Source organism: Temnothorax nylanderi, unplaced genomic scaffold (genome assembly GCF_030848795.1).
Source record: "Temnothorax nylanderi isolate EJ_2023f unplaced genomic scaffold, tnyl_v1.0 TNYL_tig0011_pilon, whole genome shotgun sequence".
NCBI classification, from domain to species: domain Eukaryota; kingdom Metazoa; phylum Arthropoda; class Insecta; order Hymenoptera; family Formicidae; genus Temnothorax; species Temnothorax nylanderi.
The window spans coordinates 1481634-1502043 of record NW_027249073.1 but is presented as its reverse complement, the minus strand read 5'-3'; the positions used below and the strand labels follow the sequence as shown (position 1 = coordinate 1502043).

Below are 20410 nucleotides of genomic sequence, written 5' to 3'. Positions count from 1 at the left end.
GCCATTGAACGTCAGAAGGTGACGTCGCGCGCTCGAGGACAGTGGCACCTGCCAAAAAATCGGAGCCCCTTTTTCGTAGCCGGCGCCGTCAGGAGAGAGTGCCCCGAGTGCACATTTGTTGTTCGAACCCCGGTCGCGTGGACGAGCGCGTCGCGCATACGCATACACGCATGGCGCGTACACAACATGCGTGCACGTACGCGTACCTACTACCTACTATGCGCCTCGGCTGCATGTGAGCCAAACTTAACGAAATCTGGCCAGATGTCTATTTCGAACGTGGCGCAGGTCGGTGCCGCGTGTCGTCGAAAACACACCCAGTGCATATGCGCTTCGCGCGTACGCACGTACATATGTATACCTACACGTATATACGTGCATACATGCATATATGTATGCATGCGTGCGTGCGTGCATACGTGCGTGCATGCCCACACACACGGCTCTGGCCAGATTCGTTCTCTATCGGATTGCACGTGCTTGTTGGTGCTTTACAGGTGGCATTGCACCATCTCTTCCTGACTTTTGTCGTCACTTTTTTGTCGAAACAAATCTGATAATAGAAAAGTGGGAAGAAAATAATTTTTTATCACTATTAACTTTTTGCTATTAAACTGTCATTTGTTAATGAAATTTTAATTCATTGTTCAATACTTCATGTATTCAATATTTTACTGATTAACATTCTTAATATTTTAGCCACGTGCAATCGTATACGTTCGCAAGTTTGCTTCACAGATATTCAATGTAAAGTAAAATTGAAAGAGAAAAATTCTATGTTAATGATAAACCATTTTAGATAGTTGTAATCAGAATTAACAGCCTCAACAGATTTATGCATAATTATGAATATTAAATGCTACATTACGTTACGATGTTTCGTTGCGGCGCAACAATAAAATATAGTTGAGAACCATCGTGGCTACGCCAATGATGCAAGGGGATACTAGGATATGGTGCCCCTTGTAGGGTGGTGCTTTCAGTCAAGCTGGTAAGAGACACGACTCTCTAGGACGATAGGTATTTGTCCTCACGGAGGATGATATTCGATCGCATCGTGATGAGAAGATTTTCAAAGATAAACTTTTATTTTTGCCTCTCTACTGCCAATCCTGAAATATAACTGTATCCCCCTTTCGAGTAGTGACTCCAAATGTTAACGGTAAAATATAATCACCGTCAAAATGTACATTCGAGGAAAATGAAGGAGATTTTTATAAGTCTTTAAGACGTCAGAAGAATACTGATCGATTGCGAGACGTTTCAGCAGCGTTTCATCGCGAATGATGAACGTGGAGAATCATATACACGGATCATTCGGCATCTTTTTTATCGCGCCAAGCTTGTTTCTGTAACCCAGTTCTCGCCGCGGCTAATGGACTTTTGCTCTTCTCCGCAAAGCGTCGCAAATTTGCGGAGAGGAAATGAGGGTGATAGGGGGAGGGATGCACAGAGAGATGAGCAGAAAGAAACTTTGAAAAGCGAGCGGAGTATGACTGCGAGAGAAAGAAGGACGGAAAGAAACGGAGAGACAAAGCGGGAGGTAACGAGAGCAAGGGTGCCGACGGAGAAAGAAAGAGAGAGAACCCGGAGCGCGAGTTTCACGCAGTGGCAAATTCATATCGACCATAACAGGAGCGAGGCGAATGGTGTATACGCGGTTTGGTAACGAGGGACTTGCATTAGTCAGGAATTCTTGAGTGGCGCGCACCCGTGTTTTTCGCAAAAAGCCTTAAAATGTCTTCCATTTTCCGTCGTTTGCCTTTCGCCGCCAGTTGCTTCTGGCCGCCTAAAGTAACGGTGATGAGATCGAGTGCGATACGCAGCATGTGAGAATTGCACACTTTACTCTCGAGCACAATTTGCAAAAAAAAACCATTTTGACGCATTAGACAATGCCAAAAAATTTCTTTAAAATTTCGATTAAAATATCGATGTCGCATGATGAATATTCAAGATAATATATTTCCCATGCTCATTATGTAATTAATATAATATATTAATATAATAAATTAATATAATATAATATGATATTAAAATAATAAATTAATATAATTTAAATATTTCTTTGTTTTATTAAGATTAAAATTACTGCCAGTTAGGCCGACGAAATTTCGTGTTTTATTATTTGATCGCTGGCGAAGAATTATTTTATTGATTTAAATATTTCTATCAATTAGAGAGAAAAATACCATTTATCTTATCTCGGACTGAATCTCGATAGCCTAATAATATTGTGTAATTTTGTATATTTTTTCCAAACTCAGTAAACTTAAATATTTCTGTTGTCGTAAGTTCAAATTATAATTACTCCGTTTTATAAAAGTTTTATAAAAATAATAAAAATGTACGATAATGATGCAATTTAACTCGATATACATATTATTGATGTAATTATAAACTTTTCAGCGTAATAAGAGATTAATATTAACAATATCGAGATAAAGCAGTTGAAATTGTCATTGTAATTACTCCGTTTTATAAAAGTTGTATAAAAGTAATAAAGATGCATATTAATGATGCAATTTAACTCAATATAATATATTGAGTTAAATTTAAAACTTTTCGGCGTAATAAGATTGATATTAATAATATCGAGATAAGGCAGTTGATTCGAGCAGGGATTCGCGTGACCTATCGACACCACTGCACGCGTTCGCTCGTATGTTTGCGAGAGAACGAGAGAGAGCGAGCGATGTAGAAAACGCGAGAGAGAGAGAGAGAGAGAGAGAGAGAGAGAGAGAGAGAGAGAGAGAGAGAGAGAGAGAGAGAGAGAGAGGACGAGAGCGAGAGAACGAGAGAGCGAGATAGCGAGGCCGATACAACGGACGAAGAGGGAACGATCCTGATTGGGAGAATGCGCGGTTGGGAGAGGATGCTCGTTGGCGGGGAAAGGGATCGAGTTTAGGGCGACGGGTGAACGGGGACGGTCGAGGGCGAGAGGGGTAGAAGCAGATGCTCATCGAGTCCCCGCTGTAAATGTAGATTATGCCCGCGCCCTTAATTTGTGTGCGTGCATACGTGAACGCACTCTGGACTTGGCCTTTCCTAAGGAGAGGATTGAAAAGCGTCCAAGGAGACCGCCGCCCGCCGACTCTGGATAAAATTCGCAAGAATATATTTATAACCGCGATACCGCTATCTCCTTCGCGGAATCTGCCTGCATCTCGCGTAAACGCGCGCTCTCGCAAAATTGCACCGCTCCAGTATTAATAAACCACTCAGTATTAATAAACGAAGCGACGGTTCTGACTGTGGAACATCGCGGATTTATACGGAGAGATTAAATAGGGTTTTTTTATCGCGGATAATCGTACATTTTCATTCATTATTGTGCCGATCGCTATAAGATGTTTAAATCGCGTTAAAAAATTAAGTTTTCAAAACATTAATTTTTCAAAGGAATTTTTATAAAAGAAACTGACACTTTCTTTTATAAAAAGAGAAAAGATTTTTCTTTTTTGGATTTTAACGGGGATTTTAACTTTTTTTTTTTTCCTAAAATCAGTCAGGCTTGAATGCGAGAGGGAGGCAAAATTCTGCGGCAATCTTAGATGGTGCGACGTCGCGATGGTACATTTTTCCGACACCGGCAGAAGATGACGCACCCTCCTCCATATTTTAAGTATGTGGGTTTTCGACATGAGCCATTATAAGTTCGAGGACGCGCGCGCGTGAGGCGCGTGCACGCGAGGCGGGGAAAGAAAGGCCGAGAAAGAGGCGGCGGTACACGGGAGTGAGAAAAAAAACGGAGAAAGAGAGAGAGACGGAGCGAGAGGCAGGTGCATCACGGTGACACTCCCTCGATAATTCTCCGGAGAGAGAGGAGAGAGAGAGGAAAGAGAGAGGAAGAAGAAAGACGGCAGTGGCCGGAGAAAGAAAAAGAGAGAAGGACCTAAGTCACGAGTGTTGTGTCTGGAGCCTCGTTTATGGTCGTTCGGTTAAACTCTCGCTCCGAGGAAGGAGAGTTTCGAAAATGGCGCCGGGACGTGGGGTTCGGCGGACCTCGGCCGGAATGTTGTTGAGCATGGCAACCTTCGCGGTACGATACGGGATATCTCGCGATCGGGGGAGAGTCGCGAAAACGGCGTTATTGAGATATTCGACGGGCCTCGCCCGAAATATTTCGCTCGCGGAAGGCCACCTTATTCCGTACGGGAAATTGCGCGCAAGTCGTGCGCTGGCCAAAAAGACACGCGAGCCAATGATATTTCTTTACTTAAAACACTGAAATATAAAACGGATACCCGATAAAGAATATTTAACGATTAAGAGTCGCAACACGAGGCGGCAGTGCAAGTGGAGCGACAACATTTCGAACGTTCGATGCGTGAACGCTCGCGCTATACGTGAATCACACACGTGTGTTTGTTAAACTATATTTTATCGAGCTCGCTACTTCCTGAAACAAACTAGTGCCCCAGGTAGATTTACTCGTGAGTCACACCGTGCGCGACTAATTTTAGATCCGTTGGGTTTCGGCACCGCGTGCGTGTGTGTTTTCCTCGCATTACGCGTAATTTCGAATCAGATTATTTTCTCGCGTCGGCACGAAATGTTTATCTTCGCCGATGGACCGCTCCGGAACGCATCTCGTCGCCGCGACGGCGAAACGCGGCGCGAAATCATTCTCGAAGCGACCGTTTTGCCGGCGGATTATGAAACACGGACGGACAATGGAACGCTTATCTCTCCGACCGCCTTTTATATCTGTTTATGTACGTTACTATGTTGCGTTGCGTGTCTGATAAAATTTCAGTCGATCGGTCAATTATGCGCAATGGGAAAGCAATAAAACCAAAGACCTCAGTGCGTGAATCTTTTTCGGATTGGAGGGAATAGGGATGAAAACGAACACCGGAAGTATTTTCGGTAAGTAGGATGGACGCTCTATTTTCGGATACCCTTGCACTTGAACCCCGTGACGATCCTCGACTGTAGGATACTGCAGGAAATCATAAGGATGTTGCTTTCGTGATTTACTTTCGTGACAAGGCTCTATCCCGATGATTATTTCCCTCGTCTTTCTTCTATTAAATTAATTATTTTATATCAATGTTATTAATAATAAAAACTGAGAACTTTATTATTAAACGTTTATAGAATGTTATTAATAATATTATTAATTACATATAAGTCTGTTGTCAATTCTTCAACTGTTATCCTCTACGCTTGCGATTAGACCGAAATTTAATACGAACTGTTTGCAAAATAGCATACGGAGCGATCGTGCCGTGAATTAAAGGCTCGCGACCGTCGTAATATAGCTCGTTAAGTATGGTACGCAAAGTAATACGAGCCTTAATAACGACCGCGGCGCAGTAAGATCCGCGACGAAGGTCTGTTCGACGCGAAACGACAATCGTCGAGATTAACGGGCCGAAACGGACCGACGACAGTCAACTGTCTCATATTTATCAAATTATGAGAAACGAGACTCGGCGAATCTGACACCCGGTAGAAACATTCGAGCGTAAATAACGAGCCCCATCGATCCTGGCCGCAACGGTTCTTCGATCGGCGAGAACGGAGATGTTTAATCTTCTATCGTTAAAATATTCCCGACGTGAAGGCATTCGATAGACGCGATATCAAATATCTTGTTATCATTTTAATATTACCGAGAATATAATCATTTGCAGTACTTAACGAAACGTAACTCGGGGTGATTGTTCATTGTTTCGAGCGTCTCGTAAAATTACGCAGAACGTTGTTTTGTAAACCGCTGCGCGCAAGGGATCGCTAACTACGACAGTACGTTGCCCTTTTCCCGCGCCGTCTCTCACATTTGCCGCCCTAAAAAGTTTCATGGCAAACGCAATGCCGCGATATAAATTATATTTATACCGAATAGCCGGCGCAGAGCTCCCGCAGCGTTTTCAAAGGAATATGGGAACGCCTCGGACGAGACGTTCTAAAACGTAGTTTTTGCGGTCTTTCCGAGACGCTCGGCTGCGCCGAACTTAGCCTATACGGGAGGCCCTACAGGCACCGTCGTCTTCCAAACAGCGTCTCAAACCAAACAAACGTTTGAGACTTAGTTACCAACTAATGCCACGGATTCCCGCGCAACACATCTCGCGCCCTTCTCTCTCAATCGTAATTTCGTAATTGCTTTGTGCGCCCGGCGATAATTAACGTGGGAATCTCGCGGTTTCAAAAAGCGTAATACCATGTGAATAATTCGACGTCGTCTAACTAGGAGCAAATACACAGTAATTGTACCATTATTTGAAAAACAAATCGAGGAAATATAGCAGCAAGCTTGATATAAGCAAGCAAGATACAAATATTCGATTTTTTTATGGTTTCAATTATGATATTTAAATATGAAATAGAAATAAAGATTTTATCAATATATTTTTTAGATATATTTTTCCCTAAAATAAATAAATAGATATAATATTCTAAGATTATTTGCAGCACTTGGAATCTTCTTTATCAAGTGCTTGTTTAATCGATAAATAACAGTAGAAGTGATCAAATAATAAACATTTAAAAACCACCAAATATTAAAACTACCAAAACCTGTCAAATATTAGATATTTAAAGACTAGCGGGGGCTAGAATTTTGACACGTGCCGCGATAATCGAAGATTGTCGATGGATGAGAACCGCTTTCGAGAGGTAACGCACGATTCCGCGGCACGCAACGGCGCATCGCTCCGTGGCTGTTTCTCTGGCAGGTGTATGAAGCGAGAAATAAAAGAAAAACGTTCGCGGAGGCTGACTGCCGAGGGAGCGAGAGGAAGGCAGAGGAAGAGCGAGGAAGAGAAAGGAAGAGAGAAGAGAGGCTCGAGAAAGGAGGAAAAAGGATTCGATTTATGGACTCTCGCATTACATCCGAGCGATTAACCACTAACGATTCGTACAATCGCGGTGGCGTCCCGGCACGTGGTGCGAGCGTAACGCGAGCGTATATAAGCCTCGACAGATCGGCGAGAGCGGAACGGAGCATCGCGACGGCGATCATCTCTTTTCCCGGAAGCCTCCCTATCGGCGCTCACCCTCGCGCATTCATACGAGCACGCTTCACACACATGCATACACGCATACACACATATACACACACACGCACACGTCGCTCCATCGCTCACACTGTTGCACATGACAGCAGCGTACGGCGACGGACGTCTCTCTGACGCGTCTAGGTTATGTTGTTCGCATCCCGGCGCGGCGCCGCGACGCACGGCAAGGAGGCGAGGAACACGCGCCGACGGAGGGAAAATCGTCGGCGTCGGGGCAGAGGGTGATCAGAACGCGGGGAACACGAGGCAGAGAGCCGTCGCTCTCGTCGCTAGTTGCCGTCGACGGGGCAGCACTGTCCAGGGCACTGACAAGCGAACCAAAACACAGAGCGGAGAGGTAGCCCTGGCGGCCGTCGACGACACGATCGTCCGACGCGCCGATCCTCGGCGCGATCGCGGGCTCGATCGACCGGCGTCTCGACGCCGACGGGCCGTTAAATACGCACGCCGCACCGGATAAGAACACCAGATACACAGAGACACCGGAGCAGGCGACGGAGACGGAGAGGAGAGACGTCCGTCGCTTTCGTCTTCCGCACAGGCCACGCACGGCGCAAGGTATCCCGTGCGCGAGGGGAGACACGGGCACTACAGACGACGCACACTCACCAGGCTGCTTGTTGGCGATCTTGTTGAAACAGTTCTGAAAGACCTCGTAGAGATGCATCGGCTCGTCGTCGCTGGCCGCCATGTTTTCGCACGAGACGTGAAAACGAGTGGACGTTCCGTGGTCGAGGCGAGTGGGCACGGTTTCGCGGTGCGGCCGCGCGCGGAGCCACCCTCCTCCCGCTACAATCACCCACACTACTGAAGCGCGCCGCTTCACGGACGCGGCTCTTATACCCGCGACGCTGCCGCCACCGCCGCCGCGCGTCCGTGGCCGAGCGCCGCCGCCGTCGCGGCACCCGCGCGCCGTTTTCGAATCGCGCCGATCCCGACTTCAAATTTTGTACACTGTAAAGAAATATACACATAAGTACGTCAAACGAGTGATTTTGCGAAGAAAATTATAAGTCATGTTCTTTTTTACTTTTAGAAATAAATTCTAAACAAGGAATTTGATAGGGAATTCGGTTTCTCGACGGAGACATGGAACGATTGTCATGGATATTTGTCGGCAATCATTCTTTCAGGACGATTTTTCTTCGACGATGTTTGCATTAAAATCTTTTATTCACAAGTCAATAGTAGAAATAGTTATACAGAATAGATTCTGAATATATTAAAAATATTAGGTACGTACAGCGATCTGTGTAGAAATTTTATAATACACGAGATTTAAATCGTTGTATTCGATTAATTCGCTAAATAGACGATAGTAATATCATAATTCATAAATATAATCATCAGTTGATTAAAGTAACTAATGCCTCTATAATATAGCCATTGTTATATCGCTATTGTGTCATTAAACAAAATATAGAAACATTGTATACATATATATTTTAACATATTGCATAAAATTCAACCAAAAAATAGAAAATTAACATGAATAAATAACATATAATCTTTGATTTTTGGCGATATAAAACATTATGTAAGACAACTTATAAAATTTAAACAATTATTTATCAATGCTAATATAGCATTAATAATCTTATGAAATTAGAATCTAAAATATCGTTATGTCACAAACGTTGTCTCCTTACAGTGCCAGACATGTGTATATTGCATGAATTTAAAGCTGCTTTTTCGAACAATCTCTGTTTCAATCTTAAACCCCTTCAAAATCGGAGTTCTGTGGGACGGGATGAGAAATTTCTTCGTAATCTTGCCTGCCGTAACCTGTAAATAATTTGGACGAAATAACATACAGTCTAATTTCGCAGAATCATTGAGAAGCAGGAACTGCTGCTGCGGCACATTACACTTTCATGCAACATAAATGCGGGCGAGAAAGCAGTTTGGCAGTAAAATAAGTGCCATAACTGGTAGGTACATAGAAACCTAGGTAACTAAAAGTCATTGATTATTAATAATGCACAGAGTAACTATAGTTTGCAGTAAAGCGTACGTGCACATACTTAAAATCAGATCTCGTCGAAGCACTACAAAAGCGTAGACACGTAGCCAGTGATTTACTGACCCATGGCAGGACTCGGTGCAAATACTGTGGCTAAGTTGCCACCTCTCCCCTGGCCTATTCGCAGCAGGTATATACTCGAGATAGGACGTACGATCAAATTTATGATCATAAGGGCTGCGCTAAACTTATCAGACGCATCTACAAGTTAGTGAAATCAGACTACAGACAGATTACATCTTTTGTATAGAATAGATCAATAAACAATTTTAACCTAACCTATCCTATTTGCTTTTTTCTTTAATGAACAATGCGAAAGACATATATACATATAATATATTCGATATATATACTCACGGTTGTATTCTGATGGATAGTAGACTGCTAACGTAATCACATCGAGAAATATAGAGAGTACATTTATGAAAAATGCCTGTAAAACAATATATAATCACGACCAATTCTAAATAAAAAAAAATAAGTCCTTTCCTCTTGCTCCCTTAATAACTTACAAATTGCAGTGGTTCGTCTGATTCGACGCTATGAACAGCCCAAAATATACAAACAAAGAATAGCAAATTATAGAACAATACAGATTTTGGACACCAATATCCCTGCATACCCCTGTAACGTATATTTTATATGTGACACAGATTATAATACAAGTACAGGTTCTTACAAATACATAAAATTTCTCCACTTTAGAAGAATCCAATGCTGTCCTTACCATGTTACCAGCATCAAGTGAATTGCAAATATGATCTGAAAGAAATATAATAATAAACGATATCCTTTCGCCTTTGTTCAATTATCATGCAACATTTATATAAGTATTTATAAATTTAACTATCAATCACAAAACGGAAATAAATTATGGCTTCATATATACACGCAAATGTCAATTTGTTTTCGCAGTAAAGTGTTACGTATTTGCAGAAAGTACAATACAATATCACGCCGTATCGATGAAAACACTGAAAACGCACACACTGAAACAGAAAAGAATGTAGCTGGCACTACCTTTACATACCTTTAAAGGAAAATGGGATAAATTGGTTAGATTAGGCATCTTCGTCGCGCGACAGTAACCTCTGTGCTTAATAATGACAAAAAAATGGCAGATTAGTTGGAATTGCGATTAAAAAATATCTCTCTGGCTGACAAAGAAATATCTAATCTGCTTTTTCCGCCTACAACTTGGATTTGACAACAACATGAAGCGCACGTATTGCGACTACTGCAACTACTCGGACTACTACTGCGTATATTGTCATATATCAGCTGTGCAGCAGTGTCTTTCGCAGCTGCTGCCATCTAACGCAATCGCTCCACCTAAAAAAGAAAATTCGTAACATTGTTTCTAAAATTCATAAAATTAAATATCTAAAACTCTCATAATCATCCAATCAATATTGCCATTTTGTGTCAGGTAAGTATCAAGACTGCATTAGCTGTATATATCTTAGTCAAAATATCTTGACGAGAGAAGAGAGAGAGAGAAAAACAGAGAAAGATGGAGAACGCCGAGACTTTTTCTTCCTTTTTTTAAACAATGCGCAGATGAGAGAAAAAGATAAGACTTGATTCTTCTCTTTTCCCATCTCTCTTATTAAAAATAAATCAGATGTATTTAAGAGAGAGCTCTTTCTTATTTAATTCATTAATTGTTACTATTGTTAAGTACATCTTTTAATATCTACAATTTGTAAAATATAAAAAATATATAACATATGAAAATAATGTAGCTAAAGTTTTTAGAGCATTCTTGGACCAAAAATTATAAACTTGTCCTAATTAAAAAGAATTATAAAAAGAAATATATATTATATTTATATATAAAACAATAAAATAATAACAAAAACAATTTTAATTCATAAAGAGATGACAAAAGATAAAAGCAGAATTAATTTTCACAAAAACGGTAATTTCTGCAAAGTAAAATATACAAGTGCGAGAGAACAATCTCCAAGATTTCTGACTATAAGAATAAAATAAATTGTTAACAAGGCTTGGAAGAGATCCGTTTAATCCGAATTGTATCCGCCCGTACTTGCATATGTAAGATAGTAAAATGAAAAATTCTTGTACGAATCAGGCGTGTACATAAGCAGATCACTATATTAAAATCGCGATATCTGTGCGTAGCATCACAATTTTATAACGTCGGTGTCTATGAACAATTTTTTAAACGCGCCGAGGATTCGCTTTCGGAGTTCAGACAATCAGGAGTAATACGGCGGCGAAATCGCGTTTCCGACCCAAAAATCACGGCGCGTTTCACCGCATTGACCGCCATTCGGGATTTATCGACGCGCAATGTACAGTTTTCGAAATGTTGAAACTTAAGCGAGTAAATAAAAATGAAAGAATATATTCGTACCTGGCGATGACCGTACATCATGCATCGCACTTTCGCCGCATTTCGACGAGCGGATTGGCGTTAAGATGGAAGACGCTGCCGCGGATGCCGGGTCTTCGGAGCGGATCGCGGCTATCTAGCGATCGGCTACGTTCGATATACGTTGCGACGAACGCCCGACGCCTCGCGAGTCGCTCGCCAGTAATTCTGGCTAGATTCTGGCGCGCCAGGTCCACATCTGAACGACAAACGACCGCGAGAAATACGGAACGACGCAAGCCGGACTCCGGGCCGGAGCTGCGACGCGTTCTGCAACTGGAACTGACCGCGATTCAAAATCTGTCGTGACGCGCAGTGCGCACGCTCGAGATTCTCGATAGGCCTGCGGCACTGCCGATAAAACATCATTTTGTTGTATATATACCATTTGCAGATGTAGTACGGACGCGCACCAAAATGATGTTTTATCGGCAGTGTCGGAAAGAGAAAAAGTGAGAGGGCTATTACAATAAAAATATATAAAATAAGTTAATATTTATCGATACATGTATATATAAGATATAAATATTAAACTGATCCTCAACCAATTACAATCGAGAATATTTATATCTTACATGTAACTTATTTTATGTTTATATTTTATGTTAAATATCTAATAGCCCTCTCTCCCTCTCTCTCTTTATCGTCTTTTATGGTATGCGTGATCACCGTGCTGCAAGAAGGATCGCGACAAAATTTCTCGCGAGTGTCCTGTGCGGTGAGAGGAGGAGATCGAAGAAGGAGGAGGCCTGACGTCCTAAGAGCAGGAGGAGGCCTGGGAGAGGCATCGGGCCCCGACGGAGCAACCTTGGGGTGAGTATTATTTCTTATCATAATAATTATTTTCCATTTATTAAAATTGTTTCATCTCGATAAGTTAAATAATTAGAGAAAGAGAAATTATCTAAAATTTTACTCTTGTAAAGATCTTTTTCGGTAAATATATAATTATATTGCTAAATATTTTATTGAAAGATAAATTAGAAGCGCATAAGAATTATCTTTTGAAAATAATCATAAGCGGTGGATTGGGTATTTGGAGTATTTGGACTCTGTCCTGCTGCTGCTGCTGCTGTTGTTGCTGTTGCAGCATCTGCAGCATCTGCCCTGCTGCTGCTGCTGCTGGTGTTGGGACATCATATGCTGCAAACCAGGTTGTTGTTGTTGTTGGGGTTGATTAGGATCCAATGGCCCGCCGACTCCCTCACCATGCTGACCAGGTTGTTGCTGATGAACAAGCGCAGTCTATTTATTAAGAAGATCACAGAGTAATCAAATCTGTGTAATAATATGGATACATGCCAGGTAGGAGAATAACGTCTAAAGACGTTTTAATGACGTCTAATGACGTCATTAAGACGTTATTAAGACGTCATTTGACGTATTCTCCTACCAGGGATTATATATATATATATATATATATATATATATATATATATATATATATATATATATATATATATATAATCCCTGGTATATATATATATATATATATTATATATATTTTTTTTTTAAGTGTTAAACAACTCACTCGTTGGTCGATAAAGGCGGCCATCAACGGTGGATTGGGTATTTGGAGTATTTGGTTCTGTTGGCCGGGCGTATGTGGGCTCCTGAGAGTCTGCATCAACTGTTGAGGAGCATGCTTCTGCATATTGCTTGCCTGCGGACCGACCTGTCTAACCGGTCCCATCACGCCTGGTTGCCGCGGCATTTGCGCACCCGTTGCCATCGGTTGAGGCTGATGCTGCTGCTGCTGCTGTTGCTGCATCAGCTGTTGCAGTGTCTGCTGTGACATCTGCTGTGAAATCTGTTGTCCAGCCTGCATTGCGGCTACAGGTCCAGTGGGGCTCGTATTCATCACAGCCACAAACTTGTCTTGGCCTTGATTATGTAATTTATATAACATATACATGGAACTGAACTTCGCTCTTCTAAGAGATGAGTACTCGTAATGATTCTTTCTTGCCATTGTGAGAAATGCGTCACGGCCGTCCATTAGATCACAATTGATGACGGGATCGGGATCTTGGATAGGCTCTTCATCCTATTTAGATCAGAATTAATAATCGCATAAACCAAGCTTCCAGGGAGGAGAAAGATCGGTAAGATATAAAAAAAACTTACGTTCAAACTGACTGCTTGAGCGCTCTGCAACCTAATCACAAAGAACTTTTTCTTGTGATTTTCCATAGTGTCAATGATTTTTGTGGTAAGATCATTGCCAGTCTGAAAAGTATTCGATTTCTTGCTGTTTTTCCTTTGATTCTCTTTAAATTTGTTAGATTTCTTCGCCTTTTTCTTTACCGTATTCTTCGTCTTCTTCTTATTTTCCGCGTCTTCAGACAGCGAAGATATCTGAGGAGATACAAAGCCGAAGACATAAATACATGAGACGAGAAAGACGGTTATTGCGTGCAAATAGGGACATTTATCTTCTACAACTTACCGCGTTTGCCGCTGCATTTGCTGCTTTCTTACGTTTCTTTTCTTCTTTCTGATCTAATTCTTAATTTAATACTTTCTTCCAAAACGTTCGGCCAATAATCACCGTCGAAATAGGGTAAGTCCGCCGCGGACGAAAGCCTGTCTTCCTTGGCTTGTTCTAAGATGTCCTGCATACAAAAGTTTCATTTGTATTTCTGTCTCAAAATAGAATTCTGTCTTTCCCTCATCCAATATTTTCTTGTACCAATCCTGCAATTTCTCAGGTGTTGGTATTTTTTGATCTACGGGATGGTGGTGGAAAATATAATCGTCCCCTTCGGAAGGTGGACAAGCCCAAATGTGAACCATCGCGTATCTGTAATTTCACATTTTCCTCGTTTCATATATTTTTTTAATATACATAAAATTCATACCTTAATATCAATATATTAAGGTATGAATTTTATGTATATTAAAAAAATATATGAACAATTGTGCGCTACGCGCTACATAACATCCAATGTAATAATAAACCTACCCAAGTTGTTTCGCGTAATCGAGATATATCCAAGAAGAATCTCTCGATACACAGCCGTTCGAAATTCAGACCAGATGAAGTTTAGGCGGACAGAGTCCAGATACGCGATGTAAATCCGTTTGGTGTTCGGCTTGCATTTGCTTCCGTACTCCTGCACGTGCATACCAAAAAAGCAGACGTCAATGCCGTCGACCTCCTGGAACGCAAATAGAGCCTTTGCGCGATACAGGAATTCGCCGGGCATGTCACCATTCTCGACGAATCTGCTGCGCATACCGGGTTTGACCTTGACCACTTTGTCCCTGGAATCGACCACTCTGATCACAATCTTACCGGCGTCCGTTTCCGTTTTCTTCAGGAAATTATTCACGCGCGTCTCGACATGCGTGCCGAGTTTCGTTACGAGCAATTGTTTGGCATTGAACTTATTCTCTTCGCGTTTCGGTCCCTCCTCCTTTAAACAATTGTTACAGATGAACCTGTCAAAGGAAAAGTAACTTCTAAGTACACGAGTACATTTCACAGTTTTCTCAAATCTGGAAGTTGCAGACAGTAAATAACGCGAACATTTTATTTTAATCGCGAGAAAACATAATTCAAATTAATTCGCAGTAGAATAAAAGAGAATTACTTACTCTCCCCAGATTTCTTCTATATAGAGTACACAAATGTTGTGTACTCTCCTGCCACAGAAAGTACAGGTTACAAAAGGTTCCAATTTTAAGTGATTCTCCATTTTCAGAAACAGTCCTTTTTCGAAGGCACTACGAGGAACAGAGACGTCTTATAAACTATACCGGGTTGATAACAATAAGATTACACGGGTTAATTATTTGATATGACTTACGATGGAGGCTGCGTTGGATCGTCTCCCAACGTCACTGTGTCACCAGGAATGTCGTTGAAACATTTCTCACATAAAATGTATCTGTCGGAAAGAAGACCAATTTTTTCGTAATTACACGTGCATGCAATATTGCACTCTTATTTACACCATGCCGAACTAATTTTATGTCATTTGTCTTCTATGCCGCATGGGTCACCGGTGATTGACACACTCAGTATGTTCATTATAGTTGTGTTCTATAATAATTACATAACGGCCTGAAAGATCGAAAGTTCAGGGTCACCGGTGACCCACGTGGCATAAAATGTGTTAAGCTGCTTTTTCTACTGAACTCAGCCAGTGATGTCTTTCTTTCATCTTTAAGGTACATTATTTTGCACAACTGAAAGTTAAAGCCAAAGAGGAGTGTAAAGTAAAAGATAATGAAGTATTATATGCAGTTATGGCTGCAGTTATTACTAATTCTCTTGCGTGTAAATATAATTTTCGAGGCGATGGCAACCAAAAGAAACCCTTTTGCAAATTATTATTATGGGAAGTGATTATAGGTGAGTATTACATATTGAATATTCGTATATATGTGTTTTACAGGAGTAAGATACTTTTTCCTTAAACATTTCTTGCTTGTGTTCAGCAATCTTACCTAAAATATTATTTCGTTTTTAGGTGCAATTCATAACAAGAGACCTAATGTAACTGTGGCGGATTTGTCATCATATGCAGGACAATGGTTAAAGAATGCTCCATATAGAAAACAAGAGGATGGAAGTCATGGGAAACGTGATATTAAGAAGTCTAAAAAATTGTTTTGTTAATAACTTTTTTACTAGAAGTGTGCAAACGAAAATTTAAAATATGCATACATGTGCAAACGATAAGCAATCGAATGAGCTAACAAAAATTAATTTTTTTTAAGTTGGGGGGCTAACTTCACACGGGTGATCCGATGTACCAATTCCCCCTGGGAATGGCTAACTGTTTCGGATCCGATTTTGGTTTCAAAAGATTGTGGAAAGACATCAGACATCGTTTGGATTTTTACTGTGTATACTGACCTGTTCTGATACGAGTAATACTTTGCATCCCTAGGTATCGTGCAGCGCTGCTTGTAGCAATAAAGCAACTGCGGGTTAAAGGTGTTCTTTTTGCCGCAACAATAACCAAAATTTTACATTGCGCGATCTATAATATCTTCTGCTCGAACTCTTCCGAGAGCTGTTTTAAAAAAAAAGAGTAAATTATACACGAACACGTGAAGTATGTTTGTAATAATGTCGTCAGATAAATATTACCGCGGTGATGTCTGTGTAGGCTTGTGAAGTCTTGCGGCTAGAGAGCTTGGCATCCTCAAACATCATCCACACGTCGTTGACGTACGGATCACTGTACTTATCCGTTTTAAGTTTCTCCATGATCATTTTTTTCAGTTTCTCCACCGAAGGCTTTCGGAAGAATTTCTTCTGATTTTTGTTACACATTTCCTTAAAAGTTGACTTAAATTCTTGTAGAAGAACATCGCTCCTTGTGAGTGGATCCACTCGGTTGAATCATGCTCTCGGTCGGTCAACTGTAATTAAAAAAAGATAGTAAAGATCATTTGGGTTATAGTTCGGATATGTGTTTCGTGTAAATAGACCGGCACAATTGCCGGTAATGTAAGGATATATCATAAGAAAATATATATCATAATATATATATATCGCATTATATATCATAATGCAACGTTGCATTATGATTTAACATAGAAAGACTCTGACATTTTATATCGTGTCTCTTATTGATATATGTATTATCTTAAATGCAAAAAGCACAGAAGATGAAATTATTACTAACCCACTCGGCATCTAATATTTCAGAAACATTAGAATGTTGCAGAAATGTTTCTGAAATATTACATGCCGAGTGGGAAATAATTATATGCATTGTCACGTCTTTTTCGCGCCCGAGGCGCACGACGGATCAAAAGGGTTAGGGAGAGAAGGATGGTGGGCCTCTCCGACGACTCCTCGCACAGTCCGGCAATTCGACACGAAATTGTAATGTTGGGCGCCAGACGCGTAGACACGCGTCCACTAAGTACGCTAAGATCGCAAACACCCGAAAGAAACGCAAAACGCAAGGAATCCGGTGTGCGAGAGATCGGCCAGCTCGACCTAACGGTTATGGGCGGGGTTGATGAAGGGCAGCGCAAGATTCGGCGGGGCGACGCCTAAATCACACACTCGCACATTTAATGAATATTAAGAACAAGGTTTATTGTAAATGATAGAGTAAATAATAAACAATAAAATTAAAGAGAACGATTAGATCGCGGAACTCAGAAACGAAACGGACTAGGTCAGACATTAGATAATATTACCAAGGTTTAGTTAACAAGATTAGATAAACATTAATTTCGAACTTGAATTAAACACAGTAGAACGGAACCCAAGGCGCAATAATAATCCAGAGTAATGAACGCGAATTATACTGTACAGCGCCACGCTCGGCGCGCGAGAACGCAATTGTCGTCGCGAAAGGATTCTGTCGCCAATGGACCTAAACCTAACGCGAATGATCGCACGGCCCTTACTACGGGGTACAATGTTCGTGAGAATCTCACGACGACGCAATATCTAACGCCAGAACGCTAGGCGTAACGTGGAACATCGCACGCGATTACACGGACTAGACGAGGACACGAAACACTAGATCTGACGCAAACGGAAAGGATAACATTCAAACGCAAAATGATAATTCACGCGGGTGATAGTCTAACGCCATTAGGCATCCCACGCGAGTGATATCCTAACGCAACTAGTAACGCGACTAATATCCTAACGCAAGAAACTACCGAACGCGAGTAATAACCCAACGCGAGTAATAATTCAACGCGAGTAACATCCGAACGCAATTATTCTAACGCGAGAAGCAACCGAACGCGAATAGGATTCTAAAGCTGGGTATACACTTAGCGAACGAACAGCGAATGCGAACGTTCAGATATTCGCGTTTTTGCTCCTAGGTTATTTGTTCTTTCTTTCGATTGCACCAAATACTAGAATTCGACCAGATTCGATGTTTGCTGCATGTAGCAATTTGAAATTTTTGATTATATCTGTTGAATAATGACAACAAACGTTTACGTTCGCTGTTTGTTCGGTGTTCGTTCGCTAAGTGTATATCCAGCTTAACGCGAACAATATTCTAAAGCAAGTACCATCTGAACGCAATTATTCTAACGCGAGAAACAACCGAACGCGAATAATATTCTAACGCGAATAATATCCTAAAGCAAGTACCATCTGAACGCAATTATTCTAACGCGAGAAACAACCGAACGCGAATAATATCCTAAAGGTGCCTTTTCACGTTGACGCTCGACGCTCATTTTCAGCAAGCAAAAATCTTCAAAAATAATATCTTTTATTTATATATTGTATATATATATATCCATAAAATATTATTACTTAAAGATATTACTTGAAAATAATTAATATTTTACGTATTTCGAAGTCTATGTTTGATTGTACTGGGACGATTAACGATAATTCAGCGACGACGCTGAATATTAAACAAATTCAACTTCATTTCTTTGACGCTAGCGTCAAAGCGAAATCACCACGTTCACCTTGTTGACGCTCATTTTCAGCGTCTCATGAATTGGCACTTAACGAACCGGGGTATCACGGTAATGGCGCGTGAAACCTTAGTCTCCGCGGCACGCATTCTGACGCCCCAAAGCACGCGGTCGCGAACACGGAAGTCGCGAGAAAGGGCGTATTCGCGATATTGAAACTCTTCGTGGACGCACCAACCGCGATCTCCAAGGGCTTGCGGTCGTCGGCCGCGATCCCGTGGCCACGAGACCATTCCGGTGCCTCTCGCTTTCGCTGTCGATCGCTAAATCAACGCCTTATCGGCAAATAACGCTAATTACCGGAATTATTCCCGAGCGAGAGCGCGACCCGGAGAGCGGTGTCGTGGCTTTACACAAAGTATTTCGCGAGGCTCCTCACCAATGATCTGCCTCCTCCCGAGGATACGTTGCCGCCATCAAAAGTCAGGCCGGTCGTCGTCGTCAGGCTCGAAAGTGCCGGGCGTAATTCGCCGCGCTAGGATAAGACGAGTAAGTCGCGTCTTTGCCGATGGACGATCCGAGATCCGAGAGTGCTCGCCGAAATTCGCTCGATGGCGGAATCAATAGCGCGCCCCACCCCGGGCGTACGCGGCCCCTCGACGCTATAGCGCGGGCCAATTAGGGGTGAGCTCGCAGGCTCGCGACGTATCCTTGCGCAGGGCCGTCAATCACGGCTCCCGCAGGGCGCTCGATGGTTCCTCGCTCGCGCGGCGATTTCGCCGGGATCTTTCCCGGCAGCGGACGGGACGCTAATGTCTCCGTGCTCCTCCGTCTTGGTCCGGGAATGGTGGCCATCCATCCCGGAGTCTGCAGGTGAGGAGAGCAGGTGAAGCTCATTCCCGACGTCCCGGGGCCCTGCTTCTACGGGTCCGTCCGCCGCTGTGTCACGCGCCGCGCGAGTGTCCTCCTGCGCTCTCTTGTGCTCGTCGGCCCGCGAGCCTCGCCGCGGTCCGCTTTCGTCGATCGATCTCTCGGCTCGATTCTCCCGGCGTGTTCCCTTTCTCGTTCGCATTCCCTCGAAGATCCGTGTCTCGTCTCGGTGAGGCGCCACGCATGATACAAAATAAAATAAAAGGATCAGAACATGCAAACGCGCTCAACTGCCTCAACTATGCCCCTGGAGATCTCGCATCGACTCTTTGGACCGTCCTCGGGCGCGAAACCCGCGCCTTGTGACGGCGGCGGGGCGCTGCCACGATGCAGCGAAACTGCAACGTCACAGCATGTATGACACAATAGATCTGTTCGTTTTAGCTGAACTTCTTGCACAGTTCATCTTTCCTCTTTTTCTTTTGACGTTGGAAAGTAGTTCAGCTAAAAAGGAACAGGCCTAATTACTCATATGTATATATATATAATGGGTAAAAGATAAATGCACAGTTCAATAATACCGTTTTTTACTGAAATTCAACTTCCCCGACGAAAGAGAATCTGATAAGAGCGAGCGAATTATCTGAGACGCGCGATAAATTTACTTGCGTGAAGCTTGAGTTATTAATGACCTCGTGTGTCCTCGTGTGGCTTCTTTTC

General features: G+C 42.2%; 3 protein-coding genes and 1 long non-coding RNA gene across 8 annotated transcripts in view; 1 reads left to right on the top strand and 3 right to left on the bottom strand.

Moving 5' to 3' along the window:
* The window catches only part of LOC139767676 (transcription factor 12-like), a 115725-nt gene extending 107757 nt beyond the window's left edge, over positions 1-7968 (bottom strand). Inside the window, exon 1 of the mRNA XM_071697218.1 lies at positions 7638-7968. Coding sequence (XP_071553319.1) covers positions 7638-7719 — 82 coding nt within the window. The 5' untranslated portion in view covers positions 7720-7968. The remainder of the gene's footprint in view (positions 1-7637) is intronic.
* A 214-nt stretch (positions 7969-8182) lies between these two features.
* LOC139767677 (type-1 angiotensin II receptor-associated protein) lies at positions 8183-10335 on the bottom strand. Of its 2 annotated transcripts, none has more exons than XR_011717192.1 (6): positions 10082-10335; positions 9779-9813; positions 9564-9675; positions 9409-9484; positions 9053-9252; positions 8183-8813 (listed from the first exon to the last, which is right to left on the bottom strand). XR_011717192.1 is itself a non-coding variant. In XM_071697226.1 (6 exons), the coding sequence occupies exons 1-6, from the start codon at positions 10118-10120 to the stop codon at positions 8743-8745; spliced, it is 471 nt and encodes a 156-aa protein (XP_071553327.1). In that variant the 5' UTR covers positions 10121-10328; the 3' UTR covers positions 8183-8742. The 2 variants fall into 2 exon arrangements, 1 of the variants encoding a protein (XP_071553327.1); XM_071697226.1 differs by having other exon boundaries at positions 9115-9252; positions 10082-10328.
* LOC139767678 (uncharacterized) lies at positions 8813-9329 on the top strand. Its single transcript, XR_011717193.1, has 2 exons — positions 8813-8959; positions 9026-9329. It is a non-coding gene; the product is annotated as an uncharacterized lncRNA (long non-coding RNA).
* A 1947-nt stretch (positions 10336-12282) lies between the features above and the next one.
* Positions 12283-19444, bottom strand: LOC139767674 (uncharacterized). Of its 4 annotated transcripts, XM_071697210.1 has the most exons (11): positions 19260-19444; positions 16554-16828; positions 16317-16476; positions 15262-15342; positions 15050-15178; positions 14415-14893; positions 14142-14252; positions 13899-14064; positions 13577-13807; positions 12981-13496; positions 12283-12694 (listed from the first exon to the last, which is right to left on the bottom strand). In XM_071697210.1, exons 9-11 carry the CDS (start codon positions 13640-13642, stop codon positions 12464-12466), a joined length of 813 nt encoding a protein of 270 aa, XP_071553311.1. In that variant the 5' UTR covers positions 13643-13807; positions 13899-14064; positions 14142-14252; positions 14415-14893; positions 15050-15178; positions 15262-15342; positions 16317-16476; positions 16554-16828; positions 19260-19444; the 3' UTR covers positions 12283-12463. The 4 variants fall into 4 exon arrangements, with proteins under 4 accessions (XP_071553311.1, XP_071553310.1, XP_071553312.1 ...); XM_071697209.1 differs by having other exon boundaries at positions 13899-14252; XM_071697211.1 differs by lacking the exon at positions 14142-14252.
* Between the last annotated feature and the right edge of the window lie 966 nt (positions 19445-20410).

Excerpts from the sequence above, each read along its gene's own strand:
- LOC139767677 (XM_071697226.1), bottom strand. The coding sequence starts at position 10,120 with ATGCCTAATCTAACCAATTTATCCCATTTTCCTTTAAAG. Across the intron at positions 9,676-9,778 it reads CACTTGATGCTGGTAACATG|GGGTATGCAGGGATATTGGT; the intron begins GTAAGGACAGCA and ends TATACGTTACAG. Across the intron at positions 9,253-9,408 it reads CTATCCATCAGAATACAACC|ATGCGTCTGATAAGTTTAGC; the intron begins GTGAGTATATAT and ends ACTAACTTGTAG.
- LOC139767674 (XM_071697209.1), bottom strand. The coding sequence starts at position 13,642 with ATGGAAAATCACAAGAAAAAGTTCTTTGTGATTAGGTTGCAGAGCGCT. Across the intron at positions 13,497-13,576 it reads CTCAAGCAGTCAGTTTGAAC|GATGAAGAGCCTATCCAAGA; the intron begins GTAAGTTTTTTT and ends TGATCTAAATAG. Across the intron at positions 12,695-12,980 it reads CCGCCTTTATCGACCAACGA|ACTGCGCTTGTTCATCAGCA; the intron begins GTGAGTTGTTTA and ends CTTAATAAATAG.